At 40.9% G+C, this 24776-nt stretch overlaps 1 protein-coding gene across 11 annotated transcripts in view; it reads right to left on the reverse strand.

The window, feature by feature from the left end:
• Positions 1 to 6204: 6204 nt before the first annotated feature.
• The window catches only part of ect2 (epithelial cell transforming 2), a 74610-nt gene continuing 56038 nt past the window's right edge, over positions 6205 to 24776 (reverse strand). For 9 of the 11 annotated variants that reach the window (XM_044199624.1, XM_044199625.1, XM_044199627.1 and 6 more), the window contains 6 exons: positions 24394 to 24532; positions 23693 to 23847; positions 19769 to 19876; positions 16367 to 16501; positions 13243 to 13828; positions 7555 to 7693 (listed from right to left, as the gene is read on the reverse strand). In XM_044199624.1, coding sequence (XP_044055559.1) covers positions 13274 to 13828; positions 16367 to 16501; positions 19769 to 19876; positions 23693 to 23847; positions 24394 to 24532 — 1092 coding nt within the window. In that variant the 3' untranslated portion in view covers positions 7555 to 7693; positions 13243 to 13273. Of the gene's footprint in view, positions 7694 to 13242; positions 13829 to 16366; positions 16502 to 19768; positions 19877 to 23692; positions 23848 to 24393; positions 24533 to 24776 lie in introns of all 11 variants that reach the window. The other 2 variants (XM_044199629.1, XM_044199632.1) reach the window with 1 other exon arrangement.

Raw genomic sequence — 24776 nt, forward strand, 5'->3', positions numbered from 1 at the left:
GGGTTTAAAACCCTCTTTTATTATGCAAGGGTCAAAACTCATTTATGTCACTGATATTGATTACAAACAAAGATACATTGACTCTTTGTCCTTTCTTACCATGTGTTTAGCTGCAATGCCCAAAGCACTGGGCTTCCATGATAAAATCAAGGGGTACTTTCCTCACGGTTTCAGCTCAGAGGCCCGTTTGAGTTACACAGGTAAGTACCCACCCCCTCAGTTTTACGGTATTTAGACCATGACAAAGGAGCAACTAAAAGACTTTTACAGCTGGTACGAGAAGGTGCGGCATGGCACATTCAACTTCATGAAAGAGGCACGCCTCTATTATCAAAATGAAATGGACATTCTCGCTGAGGGATGCATGCTGTTCAGAAAACAGTATATCGATGAAACCGCCGTTGATCCCTTCAGCCGAGCAACCATTGCGTCGGCACGCATGAAGGTGTTTCTTACAAACTTTCTAACACTGAAAACTTTACCAATCCCCTCACCGGACGACAACAGGCGTCAGTTCAAAACATTTTCAAACACCGGTATCCAGTGGTTAGAATGGTTATCACACACCCATGACATCCCTATCCAACATGCATTAAATAAGGGGCGATTCTTTGTAGACGGGTATGCTGAGATTGCAGGGATGAAATATGTCTGAGTTTCTAGGATGTTTCTATCACAGCTGTTCAATTTGCTGTTTCAATCAAGCACATGACACCTGTCCTCTGATGGGCCGTCCCTTCGGAGAGTTACAGGCAAGCTGTGAGGAGAAATTACGTGAGTTACAAGCCATGTACGTGGTAAAACGCATCATCATGCGTGAGCATACATGAACAATGTTGAAGAAATCTCATCAGGGGTTGAAGGAGCTTCTCAAACAATATAATGCATCAATCACAATCCCTGTGACACAATAAGAATAACCAATAATAACCAATAATCAAGGGGTCAGAGAGACCCCGAGCCAAGCTGAGCCGGGCTGAGCCGAGCGAATGGCATCAAAGACCTTGCGGGTGGGGTCAGGGAGACCCGCAGCAGGCGGGCAAAAAGCAGAGCAGAGCAATGCCGCCAATGAAAAAAAAATACACAAAAACAAAAGGGTCAAGGAGACCCTGCTCTGGGGGTCAGGGAGACCCGCAGCAGGCGGGCAAAAAGCAGAGCAGAGCAACGCCGCCAATGAAAAAAAAATACACAAAAACAAAAGGGTCAAGGAGACCCCAAGCGGGGTCAATGCAACGCCGGCAATGAAAAACAAAACATAAAACAAAGGGGTCATGGAGACCCGGCTCTGGGTCAGGGAGTAAAGCAGAGCCAACAAAAACAAAAACAAAAGGGTCAGGGAGTCCCGTTCTCTCTCTCTCTCTCCTTGTCTCCTTCCCCCTTCTCTCCTTCCCTCCTTCCCCTAGGGACAAAATGACACATTTTACTACTAATGAAATTTATAGGGATTATCGGACCTGTGACCACCGGACCGCCCGGGGGGTTAGCGTGTGGTGTGGTTTCATGTACACATCATACTACACAAGCATCCTACAACAATAACAGAGTAATAACAATAACAAAAAAAAGAAAAAGAAAACACCACCTGGAAAAATGTCTCGGGTCTGTACGGGGGCGACGAGAGGGGTGGGTTCGGGACAAAGCTCCGGACAACAAACCTTGTCCGTTTCTGAGAACAGGTCTCCATGCGAGGAGGACCCCGAGGACGAGGATGAGGAGGACCCCGAAGACGAATACGCCTCGGGAGAAGAAGAAGAGGAAGATGTAGAAGACGCGGCGGAGGAGGAGGAGGAGGAAGATACCGAGGACGGAGACGGAGACGTCAGGAGGGATCCGGGAGAAGAAGGAACGGAGGCTGAGGATGATCATGATCGGGAGCAGGAGCGTGAACAGGAGGACGAGGCCCAGCAGCCCGGGTACCTGTCCAAAGACCGCAAAGTGAAATGGTCCCCAGTGGTGGCGACGGCGGCTGCTGCTGCGCCACTCGGGCAGCATCGCGGCGGCGGGGGAGGCCTCCTCCTCCTCTTCTCGTTCTCCTCCGGGGCCCCCGGGACCCACTCTGTACGCAGCGAACCTTGCACGCGACGTCAAGTCCGCGTTCCGCCTGCTGTTCACGCTGTCCGTGGAGCGCCTGATCCTGGAGATGACCAACCTGGAGGCCCGACGTTGTGACTATAGCGCGCGGCACAGCTGGTGGAGGGAAATGGACGCTGTCGACCTGTGCGCCTACGTGGGCTTGCTGCTCCTGGCCGGAGTGTACAGGTCCCGGGGCGAGGCCGCAGCCACCCTGTGGGACGCCGAGAGTGGCCACGCGGTGTTTCGTGCCGCCATGCCCCTCAAGGCATCTCACATGTACTCCTCCCTGCTGCGCTTCGACGGCCGCGAGACCAGAGCTGCCAGACGCGCCGGGGACAAGCTGGCTGCGGGACAAGTGGATGGAGCGGCTGCCCTACCTCTACAACCCAGGGCTCGAAATAGCTGTGGACAAGCAACTGGTACCATTCAGAGATGCGGGGTGTTGTTGTTGTTTGTGTTTGTGTGTGCATTGGTATGCTTATAATTGCTGTCTGTATACCCTTTGGTATTACTTTAGGTAATATAGCGGTTCTAATTATAGGTGGTAGTGTAGGTGTCGTTATTGGTTTACGTTATTAGGTTAGTGCCATCCGGTTTATCTCCTCGCTTCCCTTGTGTGTTGATGTCGATGTTGATGATGATATTCGTATAATTGGTATAACTTTCATTATTACTTTCGGTAATAAATCATATCTTACGCTTAGGTCGTATCGTAGGTGTCTTTATTGGTTTATATGACAGGCGCGGTGTGACAACCCCCTCTCTTCCCCAACCAAACATCTCTCCCATGCCAGGTCACTGTACCTTTAGGCAGTACATGCCCAGCAAACCGGCCAAGTACGGAATCAAGGCCTCGGTGGCATGCGACGCAAAATCCAGCTACACGTGGAAGATGCAGCTCTACACCGGGAAGCCCGCGGGCCGCTGCCCCCAAAAGGAACCAAGGCATGCGTGTAGTGCTCGATCTGACCGAGGGTCTGAGAGGTCCCCACAACGTCACCTGCGACGACTTCTTCACCTCCTACAAGCTCGCTCGGCAGTTCCTCCACCGGAACCTCACCTTGGTCGACATGGTCAGGATGAACAAGCCCAAGCCTCCGCCTTGGTACGGCGAGGGTCAGTCTGACCCCTAGGACAAAGGCCGCGCCGCAGAACGACGAAGTCACGGGAGGGTTAAAGAACTGCCCGCGTCTGTAACTTTTCAGGTGTCCAGCTTTCTTTTAAAATAGAGTTAAAGGCATTAGAGACCTTAACCCCTGTTTTTGTCTTTAAGGCTCTGGCATAAGCCTGTTTTGAAAATACATCGATGACAATTAGAAAATAATTGTACCCATCATTGTGTTCGGCCAAGGCTTGCATATCACAAAGGTCTGCCTGGAACTGATTTAGAGGTCAGATGACAGATGAGACATTTTCATGCAAGAATCTTTACTCATCTCTTTTATGATTTTACAAAAGGTATCAGACACCGAGCATTTGTTTACTGCTAGCAATATGTCGCTTACAATTTGATCCCAATTTTCAACATTTCAAACGATGTCCAAAATCTTCTCTAGTCTAGCGACTTCGTCTCTAAAGAAAAAAATGTTATCCACAACATGGGTGACTATTTTTTTTAATCACTCAATTCCCTTCCAAAAGTCTGCAACATAGTTCATCAGCTCAATCTTTTTCTTGTCTTGTCCGATCAGCACGTCGTACACCTTCTCCATTTTCTCTCTGATATGTTGTCATTTTGAGGTTTATGAAGAAAGCCTCGGAAGCGCCATGGACCCTGTATGCAGACACGTGGATATGGCGTGCCTGAAGTGCCCGTTGAATGGTTCTGATAAAACGATCCGTCCAAAGCCGTTTCGTCAACTCATCGTTTCCTGTTTAACCCACACAAGCGTTTGTGTCTGTTTGTCTTTTGTCGCAGGTTCCTTTCCTTCATTTGCTCTGAGGTTGCAAACCAGCAGACTCAGCAGACCAGTCCATTGATGTGAGTGTTGCTTTTGGAGTGAGGGGGCCAAACTTTTCTCCTTTCTCAAGCTGGTAAAAACAAAGCTTGTTGACTTCATAGTTGAACGCATATCCCCACACACCTACATCTTCTAAAACCCATTCCTCCTGAAGCACGTTGGGGGGAAGCGTCTGGATCAGACTCAAATACAACACCTGTTTCTTGGGTGTGACCTCGGTGTTGCGTTTTGATAACTGATAACTTACCTAACTTATTTTCCCATTGGCTAACCCTAACCCCGCCTGCTGCGCTCCCATTGGTTCATTCAAGCTCCGCCAACCCTCCCACCTCTTCCAATTCATTCACACCTCACACTGCACCAGATAGACAACACATCTAGACAACACACTATAGATAAAAATCTTTGGGAGTGGGGCGATGTGGTTGTCTAATATAACATTTACGATTAAACACGGACACAAAACAGCTTCACAATCTTTTGACAGCTTTAGAACAATGATATTAACAGAGCAATAATGGCAAGATTAGATGTGCTTAGAATTGACTAATAAAAACTACGCCTTCATTTTGACCTTCAAGGGTGTGGTTTTGTTACAGTGTGTTTCCATTACCCACTTCTTAAGGTCTTTTTCTCCTGAAAGATTAGATTTTACAGATGGTAAGTTTGTAAATAATTTTTTATACTTTTGATAGTATTGATTTCACTTAAATTACTTATTTAATCATATTTAATTTATATGGGTTTTTTTTCATTCCCATGCCTTGGATAATGGATTTTTAAATTGTGGTATTGCCACTCTTAAAGCTGCTATAATCAATATTTCTATACTAACAGTGGATCAAATTATTACATGTATGTGAAAGGGCTTGCATGTAGTGACAACCTCAAAGAGAAATATCACCTGACTCTGCAGTTCCACTTTTTGATTCAGTGTCAGCACTCTCATCAACCTCTTTGCCAGATGTATACGACATGCCCAGCACCAAACAGATAAAACTGGTGGCCATAGTAGAGCCAGATATTTTTCTCAGGAGTTGGTGGAGACCAAAACAGAGCTAAGAGGAGTGAATATTGGACTTACATTCATCAGGTCAGAAGCGCAAAAGACTTGAACCATTTAACATATAGATCAGTACACCAATGCTTTTCCTCCCTACAAGATATATTAAGGATTTGCTCTTTTAAAGAACCATATTTATCCTTTGATGCCCATAAGTGACTGTTAATGAGAATGGATACTTATATTAACTGGTACAATCACATTTGGTAAAGGGCAGGTCAGGCTCCATGGTGAGAAACTGCTCAGGTCTGTAAATTATTCTGACCTCCCAGAGTAGTTCAAGCTAAAGATTTTACAGAGATCAATGAGGGAACACAGTATTAAGGAGCATCGCCATGGTACTTTTGTGCAGCTCCTTGGTCCCATTGTTACAAGATTATACAGGCAGTTTTTCATCTTATCAGTCAAAAGCTAACCTTAAAAAAGTACCTGCTGGTTAACCAGTTTTACACATTTGAAGAAAGTAAACCGAGTCCAGAAATACTGACAAAGACTCTGTTGGTTCAAAAGTGATTTTAAAACAGCAGCTCTGATTTATGAAGGGAAGGGAAACTGGGAAAGTGCACTTTTTGTCTAGGGGGATCCAGAAACTTCTAAACCAACTCCTACATCAAATGAGCAAGAAGTACAGACGAATACTGAGGAGAAATCATGAGCTCGCTTCAAAGTAGTATGCAAATCACAAACATGCCTTTAAAGATCCCAAACTCAAGTGGAAGCTCCAAGAATATTTGGCTAATCAAACATTTCAAGGCCCACTCAAGCAGCTTAATTGGTTAATTATCGATTATATCTAAGATTGCAAATGAGGGCGTTGTGGCAGATGAGCTCCTAAGATCAGATTTAACCATTTCTTAGAACAGAATTAACCTTTTGCCTTGTTTTGTTTGACTTTGTAGGGGCACACATACAGTACCCTGGACATAAAGAGGAAAAAAACCAATTTATTTTCCCACAAATGACATATTTTGTCAGCACTCCCTACAAATGAGTGGAATGCTTAAATTTAAACAATACTGTTGTATTGGTTAAATTATATTGTTAATTTTTAAACAATATTCTGGTGATAAAAGACAAACAGGAGTAAAAAATCTTAAATCTTCAAAGTACATGTTTAAGTGCATTTAATACAGAGATGAAACAACAGTAGACAATTGAAGGTAAATGAAAACAGCATTAGAGAAACGACAAAAGTGGAAAAAAATTGCAAGAGAAATAAAGAAAACTGTATTCATCAAGAATAAATATGTACACTGATGCAGCATCCCTTCTTAAACATACACAGATATACAGACACGGTATAGACAGTAAAAATATATTTTAAAACGTGGACGAACAAGGAAGAAGAGCACAAGTGCTTTTATTCTTCTCGAATCTCTTAAATGTTAAAATAGAAGCTTTATAAAAGCTGGAAGCTATCATAAGTTTACATTTTGAAGGTGGGTTAATTACAATAAGTAATATTATTATACAGGTGAAATTAAGTCTAGCCCACTACAATAAGACAACATTAAATGTCAGTTAATATAAAAGGGTCTGATTAAAAAAGCCACAACACAGTAAAGGGCAAGAGAGGTCAAACTTGTAACTTTAACTAGTACATGAAACACACAAAGAGCTTATCAACCTGCATATGTTAACCAGAAAAACCTCAACATCTGAACTTACATGCTATTTTACTTTCCCAAAGCACAGTAAAATAAAACTACCATCCAGGGACATTTGGGGACAGCATGAAGTCCACATTTAAACCAGAGGACAGACATGATGTTTACTTGGTCTATAGTTAGTGTTAACACATCACTGAACAATGCCAACAATGGTAACCAACCAGGAAGCTGAACAGGCAACGTATAAACACAAAATGTAATGTGTCTGGTAATGTACGTTAAGAAAAATAAAAAACCAAAAAATTACGTCAAGATAACCCATTAACAATTGCAGACAAAAAGAGCATCCTTCATTTTTTAAGGGTAAGGCAAACCTTACCAGAACCTGTGGTAATCACACACCTGTAGCCCCTAGCCTGGTGCAGTACCGTTCCAGTTTGCTCCTTGTCTTAATTGAAGCATTGTGCATGTTTGGGAAGATGCACCAAACTGCCTTGTCAGATCATGGCATTATACTTTTCTTGCAAGTTCTCAGCAACACAGACTAATTTTAGGTGAATACGTCACATCATGATACGCATCAGGTTGATGAACAATTGGTTTATTGTTTTAACCCTACTTGGCCCAAGTTTGAGCTTGAACAGTAGCTGGACAACACTGATACTGCCACATACCATATTGACGTATGTCCCTAGATTCAGTGCATTTTTCAGAATGTGGCTAAATGTCTTTTCTTCTGGATTTGGAAAGTCTGTGCAGAGCTGCAGCATGTAAAATAGTTTACTTCTAGGTAACTTCATACACATATCGGGTCAGATCTTGCCGTTAGCGGCAGTCAAGGCAATGGAGGTGAAAAGATGGGTCAACCCCTGCTGGTGCTCCCAAGCAGCAGCACCTCAGAAGAGGTGGGTGGTCGAACGACTGAATGTGTGGTACTTCCTCTCAAACATGGAAGGCAGATTGACCATGGAGGGGGAATGGTGTGTCTGTAAATAACAAACAGAAGAACAAATGAGAAAATGTGTGGGAGGGAGAGATGAGAAAAACCTGAAATAAAATGTTAATACCCAATTATGTTGTTAAATGATCACTCTGGTTTATTAAGACTTGGTTCTTATTCATATGTTTTTGGCAATTCTGCACATCAGTAATAACGTTAGACTCTCCAAGTGAATTGCTGAGATCCAGGAATACTATGACATCACTATAACAAAGTCCAATGTGGCAAGAACCATGAGCAGTGAGGCGATCATGAAGTGTAAACGAACCTCCAGGTTAGTCAAACTTATTTGAAAGAGAAAACAAAGATGAACCGTAAAATTATTACCCAAAACTGATTGATTACAGTTTACAGTCCACTTCCTGTTTCCACTTTGACCTACATATTTACCTGTCATATCATGTTTACACTAGGGCTGTCACTTTTTCAAAATATCCAGTTCAAATGAATGTGAATTAACACGTATATTGTTCGGATAAATATGCATGCAACCCACGTAGCCTAAACTACATTTTAGCATTGACATTATCAGTTAAGTTGTAGTGCATCTGCTGCCTCAGAACATCCCTGTTTCCCCCAGCAATTTTAAGTGAAATGAAATGACAACCTTTAACACCAAAGACAATTTGCTTATTGAACTTTAAGCCCCTCTTTGAACGTAAAGAGGAAACTTTGCTCATGCATGCACCAAACAGCACTTTTAGCTATAATGATTATTTTATTACTTTGTCTTATGTTACATTAAGATTTGTGTGTGTGCTCTTTTTTATTGCCCCGCTGGGGATGAATAAAGTTTTAGAATTATATTGAATTGCATTTTTAAAAAGGCAGCAAATGGCCTTACCTTTATTCACATAATTTTTTACATGTACAGTGATGAATCCAAAATGCTTCCACACATTACTTGTCAAATGGTTTAGTGTCATGATTCAGCGCAGCTAACTAGTTTCCTCCGTATTGTACTAAAATAGAGAACATCAATTGTCAGTACTGAGATTACTAATAGAGCAACAGGACAGGCAATAGATCAGACAGTGAATTTTAAAAAGGAGTACAGGGCACAGCCAAATTTTGAATTAAAGGTGATTGGGTTAGTGTGTACACTGCAATCCTATGCTGATATTTCAAGAGTGCATAGTTTTGTTTTACCTCCCAATAAAGTGGTTTAGATAATCTGGCTAACCTGTCTGATTGTCTGACTGCTCGTGCTTGTTGTTGCAATGTTGCTGTGTTTCCAGATCTCATCAATTACTTTGGAGTACAATGTTATAATAACCGAAAGCAAAAAAAAAGAAAAAGAAGAAAGAATAAGAATAATAATGTAATGTAATAAACAAAAATATTTAAATAACCTTGAACAACACCAAGTAGTGAGCAGGAGAACATGGTATTACTATTTGGAACAAGAAAGCATGAGTGCATTTGTAAATATACGTTTAGTGTTCACTCAGCCATTAAACTCAGTTCGATTGCATCCCAACTCCCTTCCAATGTGCACTTTTAAAAGCCTGTGCAACAAGATATAGATTGTCATGTGAGCTGTCTAGCTTGCAGTCGAGAGAGAGAGAGAGAGAGAGAGAGAGAGAGAGAGAGAGAGAGAGAGAGAGAGAGAGAGAGAGAGAGAGAGAGAGAGAGAGAGAGGTCAGTTCATATGCTCCAGCATCATTTTATACATACTTAGTGCACAAAGACAAATGCTGTTAGTAGTGCCTCTCTGCCTTCAAGCCAAGCCTTGGCACTGGACTAATCGAGACAAGCAACCTTTGCCAACACAGTCACACTTTAGTAGCTTACACACACACACACACACACCCCAAGTGCTTTCTAGGAGCATTTTGGCAGAGGCACTGTCTTTCTCCAGCCCTCTGTTTGTGTCTGCTGATGAACGTTGAATGGCGGCCTTGATTACATGTTGTATACAAGTGGTGCTAGAGGGTTTCAGAACCACAGAGGATTTTAACGCCCAGGCCCACCTACCACCACTTGTGTGTGACATCTACCTTGCTAAACTGCTGTGGCTCGCACACGTGTGGTGTCCACACAAGACTACCATTGCCAGCCCTTTCTTTCTACATTGGGTTAGCCTTTGATAATGGCCATCACTAGTAGAATGTTTCATTTCATTATAAATTTCATTTATATTTAGATTTGACAGAAAAAGGTTAAGAAGCATGCGCTCAATTTAAATAAATAAATACATATATATAATTATTCTACAGATACAGACATTGAAACTGTAAAAGGTAATGTTGCTGTGTGATGTCAATACGACATCATGTTTAATGTTGCTGTATGATGTCAATACGACTATCAACAGATCATTTTCACTGTCTATTTTTGGAAGCGTCTATCGTCTATGACAGATTGCAGGAGGAAAGCAGTGTGAAAATGCCATGTGAGAAGATAGTCAGTAGTCTCATTTTATTCAGCCCCAGAATCAGTAATGGCATCAGTACTGCGGTATCAGCAGGGGGGCACTTCATTTGCATTTTAACTAACACCCAGGAGATGTTGTGTGCACCAACAACCATCAGGTGGCATCTTTGGGGATTCCAGAGGCATTTTCATGGGCTACACCTCGCACACTTACTGTACAATGGTCGTAGTCCACCAGTACATTGCAGAATTTTGACTGAAAAGAGGTACGGCAACATGATTTTATGTGCTTTAAGTTTATCATACTAAAAAGCAAGAATTTTGTAAGCAGTATCTTTGCGTTTGCACGTCAAAATACACTAAATCATTAAGGGTAAAAAATCCCAGGGAGAGTGTGTATTTTCGCAGCAACGGGCCTTATGACTTAGCAATAATAATCTGTATTTAGTCTTTATAGGCCTAGTACTTTTTAAAACATCTAGTACTGTAACAATGTGCTTCAATAAAAAGTTTAAGCATTTTTTTCAATGGCATATATCATTTTGGCTTCATCACTACATCTGCATCCTGATGCTTCTGGTTTTTTGTGTCGAGGCACAAATGTTTGACTTTTCCATTTAATACTGCAGGTCGTCTGATCTGAATCTGATTGAACTGGCATGCCCTGAAGGACTTTGTGCAACGTGAAGCCAAGTGAACATGGAGGAACTCATTGCTGTATTTGTGATGCTAACCATTTACTGGTTATACTGTATATAGCAATACTGTATGAAAAGCTTCTTCAGTTCATTAAATTCCTGCAGCATCTGAAGGTAGCAGGACTGACATTGCAATGTCTAAAAAAAGACAAAGACCCAAATCTCTGCAGCTCTTACAGACCTCTCTCCTTAATAAACGTGGATGCTAAGATCCTTGCTAAGGCTCTGGCCCATCACTTGGAAAATATTCTCCCAACTATTGTTTCAGATGAACAAACCTGATTTATAAAGGGGTGCCAGCTGTTCTATAATGCTCGTACATTCTTAAATATTATCTACTCTAAAACTACCATAACAACCACCGAAGTAGTGATCTCAGTCGATGCTGAAAAAGCAGTCGATAGGGTTGAATGGGGTTACTTGCTTACTTTATTAAGAAAATTTGGGATGGGAAATTTATTTATTTCGTGGACACACCACCTTTATACATCTCCACAAGCTAGTATCTTCACCAATGGCATTCAAACCAGTTTTTTCACTTTGTGTCATGGCACCCGACAGGGATGTCGCTTATCGTCCCTATTGTTTGCACTATCGATAGAGGCCTTGTCGATCCATCTGAGGTCCTCTCCCATTTTTACTGAGATATCACGATTGGACATAGAATTTAAGCTATCATTTTACGTTGATAATTTACTGCTTATGTCTCAAACCCAAACCATTCTATACCAGCAATTCTATCCATCCTTCAGAGATTCGGCTCATTCTCAGGTTATAAAGTAAGTATTTCTAAGAGTGAATGCTATCCTATCAATGCTGCAGCATTACAACTTAACCAGCCTGATATCCCTTTAAAATTGAGACACTCTTGCTTTAAGCACCTGGGGATTAATGTAACCAGAATATTAACCTCCCTTTTTCTGCCAATTTCTCCCCTTTAGTGTCTAAAATTAAATCTGACCTTTAAAGATGGGGAAGTTTACCCCTGTCGCTGATTGGAATAATTAACAGTAAAATTAAAATCTTGCCCAAATTTCTTATATAATGTTCTTCAAGTCTCATCAGTCTCTGTCCCCTGATCTTGATTAACTTGGTTAGTAGATGGCCTTTGCTGTGGTCAGTGCCAGTAGCGTGGTCCTTATTTCAGGCAAGGCGGACTGACCCAGCCATAATACACTGTGGGAAAAACGGGTATATACTACATATTAAGCAGCAAAGATGTTCTGATACTTATATCCCACCATGAAAACCACAGCTACTGCGCTCCGTACGGGACAAAACTACGTTTTACAGCCACCTTCCAAGCCTGCCAGTAATGAGTGTTTGTTCATTTATTTACGTGTTAATTTGTAGAGTGAGTTCATGTATACTTATTTGGTGTGAAGTAGTTTCACAGTTTCATATAATTTAATGAGAAAATGGGATAGATTAGCAACTGACTACCCCACTAACAAACATCAGTATGTTTTGACCAAACATTTTAATGCTAAAAATCAAATGGATGGGCAATTCCTAAACTGTTCTTTGTTGGCAGGTTGCAATAAAAAGGCTTGTGTATGGTTCATTGTGAAATGGTTTCATGATCTCACAATAGATAACACTGTCATTCTGTTATGTCAAACCCCATTTCTTAAGCATGAATACCTCTCAAACGGGTAGAGCAGTGTTCATACAATTGGTTAAATGGCTGAGGGGAATATGGGACAAAATGTGCTCAGCGACTTAGCCATCACAACTGGTTAAAATGTAAAACAGATAACAGGTGACCTGCCACCACATGTTAAATCTCAGATGAGAAGTCAGCCTGGCTCCCATAAATACATTGACATTTAATTTTAGTGAGCCGTTTTTGTGTAAACTAGCTAACTAATAATCAGAACAACCCTTTATAATATAATGTTCATGGATCTACCCCTACTTAACAGTAATGTGGTTAACACCTGACAGGAAAAAAAAAGATTCTATATGTGATGACATGCATTTAAAAAGAGCCTTTTTCCCCTAAGAGAAAGCAGGCTTCCACCTGGACAAACTTCTTATGTCCCAGCTCTACACCAGCCCAGCTCCATTATACACTTTTGTATACAACCCACTATTAATAGCAGTCACAAAGTGAATATTCCAAACCCCCACCACCAGTTACTAACCCAGGTGATTCATAGGAACAGAGCTATTCCAAATCAACCCTTAAAATCTCTGCCCTTTGTCAATCTCAAGTGGGGAGAAGCATTACACCCAGACTACTTATATGTTTCTAACCCCCTCTTACCTAATCACTGGAGTTCAGCTGTAGAGAAGACCCTTATTAATCTCATGTATCTTTGTCATAGGGTCTCAGCTTTTAAGGAGTTGATTTGGGACTAGAAATGCACCAGCGGTGTTTGGATGTTAAAAGGCCAGCAGGTAGTAAGGATTAATTTTAAAATTAAAAATGGTATAGACCACAATAATGTTTGCTCACGTCAGACTCCAGGACTGAGCTTAGTGATGGTTTAGAGCAGAGTCTCCCTGCGAGGACTGGTAGGACAGACTTGAGTGGGTCCGAGGGGATCCCCGCATGACTCAGAAAAGGTCCTGCCTTTGACATTAACAGGCTGAAGAGCTGAGGACCTTGGCTGGAACCATACAGAGGGTAGGTGTCTGGACACGTGCTGGCTAGATTTTGGCTGGGAGTTTTTGGAGTTGAGCTGAGTGGAGTTTCGGACAGCTGGAATGGAAGTGGAGGTGGGATGGGTCGAAGAGGTGGACTGTTGGAGAACGTAAAGGCCTGAATGAGGTTGTGCTGGTTGGGTCGATAATGGAGCATGAAGGGTGGACTTGCGTTCTCGGGTGCTAGGGCAATAGTTGGGGCAGAGGGTTTGGCTGAACTCAGGGGCAGTGTTGGGGCTGTGGCTATGGGCAAGGTTTTGGGCGGGGCTGCAGAGAGTACGCATACAGACAGGGACCCTGGCTCTGACAGGAGGATGGTCCAGAGAGTTAGAGCGCTGCACCACGGCACTGCTCTTGGCAGAATCACTCAAACTGAATGTGGAGGCAGAGCGAGACATCTAGAATACATAACAGAGGGAAGACACATATGGAGCAGGGATTTATATATCATGAAGAAAAACAATACGAGACAAGGAGAGAATAGACATGTTGAAACAAAATTCAAGGGGAAAGGAATCCCCTGAAGGATCCTCAGAAGGTAAAACAAAAGACAGAAACATTTGTCTTTATCTGGAAGAGAATAGAAGGATAGGGAGGGAGAGAATGAATATCACAAAAATTAAGACAGAAATGGCAGGCTTAAAGTTTTTAGGCAGATTAGGGGAGATACATCTGTAGGGGTAAATTTAAAATCACATACCTGGACAGACTGTAGTTTAAATACACAATGTCTTGCTCTATTGGATTTGGGTGAGTTTACACTCCAGCAACCCTAGCTGAACATGGATCATGAACTGGTGAGGATGCTGACTTTTGCCTCAGGCATAACATGTCTATAGCCATAAAGAGCCTATTTAAGACACAAGTTTACAGGGTTCTCATTTTAAAATAAGTCAGCAAGAAACAGCATTTTCAACTAACTTATGAAGCCAACATTAGCTTAATTAGCTTGCTAGCTACAGCTGATAATATCTGCTTCTGACAGGCGTCATTTTAGCTGGCAAAAGCAAAGGTTTCCGGCTTGAAATGAGATGAATGCTTTTGTCCATCTCTGTCTAAAGTACCCATTGTTTCGCAAATTAGGCAAAAAGGACATAAATGAAAAAGCAGCAGAAACAAAACAGTACATCCCTTCTCCTCCAAAATAAGATGTATTTTATATCCTGGTCCTCTGCTTGTATCAGTAGCTCCACTAAAGCACCACTAGGAATTTCCTGAAGCCTTTATTTAACATACACATTAAAAAGGATCACTTTTGACAATTATAAATTAATTTCACAATTTTTTGACCAGGTGTACACATGGTTTGCTAAAGCAAGCTGAATGTAGAAATACAAGTTAAGTGAGAGATGGAATCGATTAGTTGTAAGCAAATTTCACTAATTGTGTATGATTTTTGCATTCTACACAGCAATCATTAATATGCTAATCAACAGTGCATTTCTAAACTTTATTTCAATTAATTACTTTTGTGCCCTCAATTTTATTATTTTTATTTACCCTTGGAAGTGTTATTTTATGTCCTTGTGTTTTTTCATTTTATCCTTTATCATAAAGCACACAAGTTTATTTCAATATAAGCACGTAAATTAAATCAGTAACTGATATCTGACAATTGAGGATAATGACTGACAAAGAATTACTGCTGATTATGGTTCAGAGGCACATTGACACATCTGATGTATTAATGTGAGCAATAATAGCCACAGCCGTGTGTAACAGGTTGTGCGTAAGGATGGTTGCTCTATTGTTGCAGGGGAACTTTGCTGTCACAACACAATCTGTGGAACTGCACTTGTTCTTTGCCATTCTTTTCCTGGTCTAAAGGCTGGTGGAGCAGACAGAAGTATATTATTATTTATATGCAAAGGGAGTGATGAAAGGGTCAGTTACACTCCGAAATGGATGTGGGCATAGATGTGCATGTGGTTCTGTTTATACTACACTGGGTGTTTACACTGACGTGTTGACATAGTCAACGCAGTCTGTCGTGGCTATGTGGACACAGAATATAAATTGCGCTTAAGAAAATGCCAATGTCAGTCTTGTGCATGTGTGCCCTCTTTTACAATGATTGAGATTTATAAAACAGAACCATGTGTAGGCTGTGTATAAGGCTCCAATAATTATAATGAAAAGAATGCACATGCACATTTCTGTCTTTGTGTGTACACAGAATTTGAGTCATGAACTGATTTTCTGCATCCAGACCCTGGTCTTTACTGTCAGTCCCTAACAATTTTTTTTATTTTTTTGCCATGTAACAAAGTTCCCTGGCCAGAATCAAACTGGGGACGTTTTATCCTTCAATTAATTTGCAATACAACTATCAAACACACAGCATTTACATCCTTGCATCACTGGAAACAAGGTAATAAGTTAGCTCAGTGATTTATTACTATTTTTTTTTTATTAAGTGTGTAAATGGTGTGAATAATGTGGTGACTTTCTCACCTCTTAACAATTGCCCTCCTCTATTTCACACCCACTTGTTAATGAATAAGTATTATGAAATTAACCATAACACAAAAAGTGTAGGAAAATAAGTAAGGAAATTGCCAAAATAACAGCTTTTTAATCAGGTTAGATCAAAACGACTTGACACTGACTGAAAGCTGTTCTATCATGGATTGATGGAGAGATCAACTGCCTGGTTCTCAGCAAAAGGAGGAGCCACTATTAATTGTGATGTGAGACAAAGTAGACGCATTTTGGAACACTTTTGGAAATTCAGGAAAGTTAACTTCATTACTGAAGGTGGTGTTTATGAAGTAAGTAAAGAAAAACACAGATATTGGTCTTTCAAATTACAAAAAACAAAGTGTGAATGAGTGTGACACAATATTACATGCTAGTACAGTACATGCTAAGACACACTAACTTAGTGTGGCTATACCATCAGTACAGCTCAGACAGGCAAATAAACAAAGACTTACAGCTAGCGTGGAGCTGCTGCTAATGCGGTTGTCACAACTCAGCCTCTGGCTTTTCTCATCTGGAGTACTGTTGGCCATGAACGCCCTCTGGATCACACGCTTCGGGGTCTTAGTGAAAGAAAAAGCCCTCGTCACCTAACACACACAAATACACAGAGTGTTAGTAATCAATACATATCTTTTTTGTAAGCAGGTTTTTGTCATAGGTGCCACGTGGTTATTTTGTTCTTGCACTGAACATCTTTAATTTTCAGGCACTTGATTTTGAGTATCTGTAGATAGCACTCTTTTTTGTCTGTTTGCACTTAGTATCCATGATTGCTGAGGCCAATTATACAACCAGATGTTTTTTACGTGTTCCAAACACATCACTTACAGTACTTTTTGGCAGAGAACCATCTGTACCATGCATTACATGGTTAGAACAACAAATGTCTTTCATTAACAAAGTATAATTTATTAAATTATAATTTTTGATTTATTAAAAAGTCTAGCGCGTAGGATTTAGAGGCATCTTGAGGTGAAATTGCAGTTTGCAACCATTTGAATACTGCTCGCATCACCCTCCCCTTCCAAGCGTACAGGAGAAACTACAGTGGCCGCAAAACTCGCAAAAAACGTGAACGGCCCTATCTAGAGCCAGTTTTTGGTTTGTCAGTTCTGGGCTACTGTAGAACATGGTGGTGCAACATGGCGACCTCCGTAGAAGGGGACCAGGACCCTATGTAGATAAAAACAGCTTATTCTAAAAGGTAATGAAAACACAACAATTCTTATTTTAAGGTTATTATACACTAATTAAAACATACTTACATATAAATATTATATTCCATTTCTGGCAATAGCTCCACATAAATGTTACACACTGGACCTTTAAAAAGGCAATGTGGCCAATTTAATAATAATTAATAATAAGAATAATTACAATACAAAAAACATCCAAAGATACCATGTCACAAGTCAACGGTAATGTTTTTTTCCCCACTTGCCTGGTCAATTTTACTTGCCTATATACAAATTGTTTTATTTATTAGCGGTTATCAAATGACAAAAACACTAAAGTTAATAGTCGTGTTTAATCTTTATAAATAATAAAGTAAGGAATAGGAACAAGGACATAGTGTGTCATAGATGCGAAGCAACAAACATTCTTGCATATCAAAAACGGTATGACAAACCCCCTTCCTTCTCCCCAGAGATGGACTTGTCAACTGTGAGTGAGTGATAAATTATCATAAAGTTTATTTTTACCTGCCGCCATTTTCTCGTGAGTAGGCATGGGTATCATTAGGATTTTATTGATACTACTACTCTTATCGATACTCCTTATCGGTTTGGCTCTTTATCGATACTCTTATCTGTTCTTTTTCATTACTAAATCATTTTTTTACATTTTTTTTAAAGAATAAATTCAGAACATGATTAGAAGTGAATATTTTAAATGTAACTAAATGTTTATAGAGCAGCAACAGTAATGTTTACAACAGCAAAGTCACTATATAAACTCAATATCTCACTGGAAAGAAATCTAAAATGTCAGTAAATTAAATCATATTCCTGACATCAAAATGCTGAGTCAAGTATAGAAAGAATGAAGAGCACAGACATCAGTCAGTACCAGTCCTTCCTGCTGTCTTCTGTCCTCCTTCCTCTGCTGCTGATGTGATTCACTGCCTGCAGGTAGCGCTGGTAGATGGAGAAGGGGCTGGTTTGTCTCAGTGACCAGCTAAGTTTACAAGAATCTGCCAAATTTTAAGATATGTGGAAAACTAAGCTAAACAGTTGGACTATGTACAGACAGCTTTCGTTTTAGCTTGTTTGTCACAATTCACTATTAGCCAAGCTAGCGTGCTGTGCTTGTGTAAAACATAGCAGCGGTGGATGAGAGACTGCGGACAGAGCAGATTAAGATATTGAGTTCTACATGTTTATGCTTGTTGAACAGGTGTACTGAGATAAAGCATCGCGAAAGGTTGTATTGCACTTACTTACAGTAACGAGCATAGTTGTCGTCAACTCGAGTAATCTCCACCGCGGCCTCGATTGGGCAAGTGAGTTGCTAGATTTACTAGCAGACGTGGCATTTTACTTGCCCTGGGCAATCCTTATTGTTGAGCCATGCAAGTTTTCTTTCTATATGGTTTAGGGATCATTTTACGAGAAGGCTTGCACTTTGTAATTTGAAAGGGGCCATGTTTCTGTGCTGGCCTTAAAAGGCAAGTGTTAAGCTATGTGCATCCCTGCTTTCTTAGCTTCCACAACGTTATTAGTCTTGTGACAGCTACTGAGAAGCAGCAACATCTGACAAGGCATGTTTTTTTTGTTTTTTTTTTTACTTTTACATTTTACTAGTAGTAGTACTTTTACATACTGTTATGTGCTTTAATCTGTTTTATCTGTTTAACTAGTAGTCATGTACACAATGAATGTTGACCTCTGCATATGTGGCAGTTTTTAAAGTGAATCAGGAAAAGCAGATAACTTGTAACACCAAGACATGGGGCTAAATTGGTACACTGACTGGACTGACTCTCTTTAACCTCTCAACCTTCACTGCTCTCAATTGTTCCCTCAAATGTCTCCATAAGCAGCTTTAAAGTCAGATAAACCATTTTTTCACATATTGTTTCAATGCCACATACCTTTATCTGTATGTTCGAAAGATTCTTTCAGGCAGGATCATACTTCTCTGTTTTGTTAAATATTCAAATCCTTTAGCTGCCCTCTCCAGATAATTTGGAAAGAGCAACTAAAACGTATAAGGCAAATTTCAATCCCAGCACTTTTTTTTATAACTGCACAACTACATCAAAGGGAAAAGTCTGCACTAGATGTCTTGTGTGTAATTTTATTCATGTTTCTGTGTAATTCAGCATGAAATAGTTTGCATATTTACACCTGGACTACAATTTATAAAGTCCTGTCAGTCTGACCTAGGGCTGTACCCGAATGACGACATTTGAGTCGAGTCACTCGATTCGTCTCTCCTGAGTGGCTGCTGACAGCTCTTTTAGCTGTAGAGTCAATCACACTGGATGGCAGTAAAGGGAGTTGTACTGGCATCTGCTAAAACTACTTTAGCCGACTTTCAGCTTTCAGCACTGGAGTTGAGTGCTTCGGAGCAGCGAACAAAAACTTGTAAAAGTAAATAGCCTTACAGGCTGTCATTCTGCGTTACTACACAATGATGCAGCTGAAAAAAAAGGGGCAGTGATTTGACTTGACAGAATGTGAGTCAACATGGGGGCTTCTCAATTGATGATTCGAATCATCAATGCTTAGGGGGCAGCCCTAGTCTGAACAATGCTTGGCTGCTCAACATGTATATGTTATAATGACCCACCTCTGGAAAAGGTGCAGTTGGGAAGGTCAATCATGAGAAACCGATTCTTATGCCTTTACCTTTTTAGAGGTCTTCTTGATGGCTCTGGAGGCTTTGCTCAGGGTGCTGTCCATATCCTTGGTGCTGACCTGTAGTGAGTCTGGGTCTGTACACTGAATCAGATCCTCCTGGTTACAAAACAAAAAAAACAATAGTTAATTAATGTAATCAGTAACAATAGATACATTATGCTTTGTTGTCAAAATAGTTGCAAGAGGGGATGTGTAGTACACACACAGTCTTTATGTCTCTCTCCCCCTCACCCTGCAGTGGACTTGTTAACAAGCAGGACTCTATTTCTTTGGTATTCACACTGCAGCGCTGACCCAGTGAAAACAGCATTAGGAATGCTGCGAGGCGGCAGGCAGACCAGAGGCCAACATCGCCTCCTGCTGCTTGCTCTGCTAAATACAGCAGACAGCTTCACCACCATATGTTTCAGTGGGCTCAATAATGATTAAGCTTAACCAGCCAACAACAGGTCATCCTTTCCCCATAAACCATTAAAGGATAAGGTTGGTGATATTCTATGTTTTTATTTTTTTATTTTTTTTTTAACCTAAATATATCCAATGAAAAGACCAAAATCAAGCAGGAATTGGTACTAACAAGTACTAACAAGTATTTCCCTTGTAGCCTGTATTCCTCTATGCCATAGAGCTCCATTGTTCTTAAAATCAATGAGCGCACTGGGTGACATGTTCCTTTATTACCATGAACACACATACTGTTGTTTATTTTGACTAAATCCCAAATATACTGTCCTGCTGCCAGAAATGCTCACTAGAGCACTAAATGTGTATTAACTCACAACTGAAAATAGTCCAACAAATGCACTACTTCTTCCTGTTTGAATAGCGTTTGCTAAAAACTACATGAGATTACTGGGCCTTTTTAAATCTAAATCAATTTTTTTTGAGTTGATAAATAATATGCTATTTTATTATACTAACAACTGATCCTGGTGTGCCAGTCATTAATGTTCATTGTAACAGTACTTGCTTTTGCCTTATTTGGCTTTTACCAGAAAAATCTCATCTCACACATGCACACCCCACACCCCGAGATATAAATATCAACTGTAGAGTATGTATTTGTAGTATTGATATTTGAAAAGACATTGACAGACAGAGTGTGTGATCAAGACTACTACTACTACTACTACTACTACTACGGGAGTAGTTAAAGTGTTGACCATTGTTTCACAGCCCATGTTTTGTCACTCTCCATAGCTAATTTAGCAGTGTAAACATGTCCGGACAAACTACATCCTCCAGAGAATCGACACCTCTCTAAAACTAAACATCTAACCAAAAACTAGATTTACTGCCCCGCGGTTGTATGCCTCCGCCAACCAGTCAAGTTGCATCCATGTCTGTCCAAATGGACTGTACTTATGTAGCACCTTTCTAGTCTTTTCCGACTACAGTACATATCGCATTTCCCCCATTCACACACACTCACACACCGAAGGCACAGCCCTTGGGATCAATTTGGGGTTCAGTGTCTTGCCCAAGTAAACTTCGACATGTGGGCTGGGGGAAGCCGGGACCGCCGGCCTTCTGATGGGTGGACGACCTGCTAAGCCACAGTCGCCCTGTCGTCAAGACTCATACATGTAGTGAATCAGAGATTGCGTTAGACTTTCTCCTTGTCCGTCATTTTGACAGACAGGGTCGTAAAAATTCTGTCATAATCTATTACCAGTCATATTAATTAAAATGTTTTAATGATAATGAGACATAGCCTATTTCGTGGCATTTAATTTTCAAAAAAAAAACCTGTTCACGATGACATTTAATATAGGCTACAGAACTGACAGATTAGGCCTATGCATTTATAAGGGGATGGAGAGAAAAGATGAACAAAGGCACTGACCGTGCAGCCACTTTTCATATCAACAGTCAATACCACACGAAGCAAATTAATGATGTTTTTTCCTCACAGTGACAGCGGAGGGCAGGGAACTTTTCATGTTAACAGTCAACAAGTTTTCATTCCCAACTCAATTGATTTTTTACCGCAGTGACGCAGCAGGGCACTAAAACACTGCGGCCACTGTGCCTAAACAGGCAAATATGAACAGTGCTATTTTATAGAATTAGACAATTACAATTAAAATATGAACAAACCATTTACAATAAATTAAACTGAACTCAAATGAACTGCTGTAGCCTAGCCTGAACTCAAACCTTTCTCCCGGTCCGCATGGACTTAAACTGGGTGCTCACTTGAGCATAATCAAACGCATCAAGGGAGATTGTTGCAGAGCGATTGTCATTAGGTTTGCGTCTTTGCCTTGGACAGACAACTTCTCATGGCCATTTTAATATTGTTCTGAAGGCTGAACCCACGTTCTGCTGCCACACTACAGACTGGAATTACCAGTGCCACTTCAGCCAGAGTTTTGAAACGGGGAACATTTCTCCCAGGGAAGTGATCTGAAGTCAATAAGACTGAATGTGGGATTTCCCAATCCTGCAAGCACTTGCTTTACCGGGAGGAAATCCCGCAGCATGCGCCCCTTCTGCACTACGGGTCACAGAGTGCACTCCAAGGCCTCCAGTCTGTAGCTCTTTGACGCGCTGTCTACACCCAGACGAGACGTGTTGAGTACAGTGTCGAGGTCAGCGATGATGCCCACGTGCTCCAAGAGGAATCTTTTTTTGATGGATTTAGTTAGCTCCGCAATGTACTCTGTGCGCAAAATGGAAAAGGTCTGTGCATCTGCCTGCATTAGTGTGATGCCACAGAACTTGCTGTCTTGTAAATCCTCATTGAATTTCAGAGAATAAAATTTAACACTGCTTATAACACTGCCAAAGGGCTACCTTTTACTAAATTTAAGTCGATTAAAAAACTTTTATCTGCACCTTTATTCCTGTTTACAATAATTTACATAATGTGTTAAGAAATTACCAATGCATATGGGAACTGACAAAAAAGGTAATGCTTAAAATGTATTATTAGGTGCACCTAAATTATGTGCTGGTGTACCTAAAAGAAATAGTTAGGCGCACCAGTTAGTCTGGAGCCCTGTTACTATATAAAGATGGATTCTTACAGAGTATAGCTACACAAAATGTGGTGCTTTTTTTTCTCCTGGCATTTTTAGATGCAAAGAATCTCTATGATGCTATAGGTGAAACTCACTCACTCACAGGATCATGATTAGCTAGATCCAATATGTTGTCTGCAGTCACGTGATTGCGATGACACTTGAAATTCAGAATGAGGAAGGAAGAGAAATGCAGAATTGACAAGATGGAGGAAAGAGTTGACCTTTGACAGTGTGGGTAAAAAATGTCATCACTTTATTGTCGTATCTCTCCCATTTGGACGTTTGTGCTAAATTTGAAGAAATTCCCTCAAGGCGTTCCTGAGATATCGCATTCACAAGAATGGGATGGACACAAGGTCACAGTGACTTTGACCTTTGACCACCATATTATAATCCGTTCATCTGTGAGTCCAAGTGGACATTTGTGCCAAATTTGAAGAAATTCCTTCCAGGGGTTCCAGAGATATCGCAACCTCAAGAATGGGACGTACGCATGGACAACCTGAAAACATAATGTCAACTACTCTTTCCAATGTCAATGCATGAATTAATGAAATTTCAATCCTATAATTAGATTTTTTAAGATGTTTTTTTAAGTTTTTGTATTGGAAATAGATAGTGGAAAGTTTTCTTTTCCAAATTTTGCCACAACACCAAAATCGCCAGTAGTACAGCATGTTTTCCTGGGGCTTCAGGATGGTGACGAGACAAAGAATGGACCAATTTGTTTTTGGAGAGGAAAAGGTTCTTTCAGTGTAACCTTCTGTTGACAGAGCTAACACAGCCTCCTTCCCTGCCCGCCAATCTGTCAAACCACCTACTTTCCTTTCTTTGTGTGTGTGTGTGTGTGTGTGTGAGTGTGCGAGAGTGTGTGGCTACTCACCGCATCAGCCCTGCAGATGGTGTTGGCGACGTGGCGGCAAAGTGTTCGCAGCCAGGTGCTTTTAACTGTTTCCTCTCCAGCCAGTTGGAAGCTAAACAACAGGTTCTCCTGTTCAGTTGGAGGGCGAACCACCAAGGCGAAAGCATTCACACACTCTGACGGGAGGAAGCGAAGAGATGGACAGTCAGTGATAGAGGGAAAATAGCGAACAGTGACAAAAAGAAAGGAGGAGCCAGTCTCAATTTCGTTTTCACATGAAACTACAGGGGTAGACAAAATAAAGAAAACACCACACTATGTAAGAAACATTTGCTTTCCAATGTTGTTGTTCATATGGGCACCCGACTGCTGTTTCAAAAATTGAGCACTAACCTACCCATTAATTAAATTGGAAGCTGGTAGTTTTTCTCTTCTTGTTGTTGGTGTCTCAAGGGAAACTGAAAACCAACCTTTGAGTCAGCTACTAATCAATGTTCTTAATTTAAGAAATTACCTAAATGACATACTTTTAATTATTGACATCCATGCTTGTTGTGGGATTTTACAAAAACACACCTTGGGAATTAAATGATTTTTGAACATACTGTAACATTTTACTGTATTACAGGGAAACTCCAAAAGGATGTTTAACCACTTTTGGGTATTACAATGGAGTGCAGGCTGAGAACATAAAACACCCTCAGATGTTGTCCCTTTGTTACCCTCTGTGTCCTGCAGATCCAGCACTCTTCGAATCTGGGACAACGGCATCAGTGCAATGTGTTTGAGCGGGGGTGGCGGTCTCGTCTGTCCCAGTGGACTCTTAAACGTATTGATCGCCTTGTGTCGCTTCCTTGCAATCTGTAGAGACACCCACCCAAACACATGGACAAAATGAGACACCAACTTTGGAGGTAAATGTGAAGACAGGCAACTTCCAAAATACATCCTGTATGTGTGTGTGTGTGTGTGTCCTTGCGATTTAGAATTGATTGTGGGTGCATTTTCCAGTGGGGGTGAAGCTGCTATCGGTTACGTCGCAATAAATCAATGAGGCCTTCATAGATGTAAACGATGCAACTCATTAATGCCACATTACTTAAAT

This window comes from Siniperca chuatsi, linkage group LG6, assembly GCF_020085105.1.
Source record: "Siniperca chuatsi isolate FFG_IHB_CAS linkage group LG6, ASM2008510v1, whole genome shotgun sequence".
In the NCBI taxonomy this organism is placed as follows: Eukaryota; Metazoa; Chordata; class Actinopteri; order Centrarchiformes; family Sinipercidae; genus Siniperca; species Siniperca chuatsi.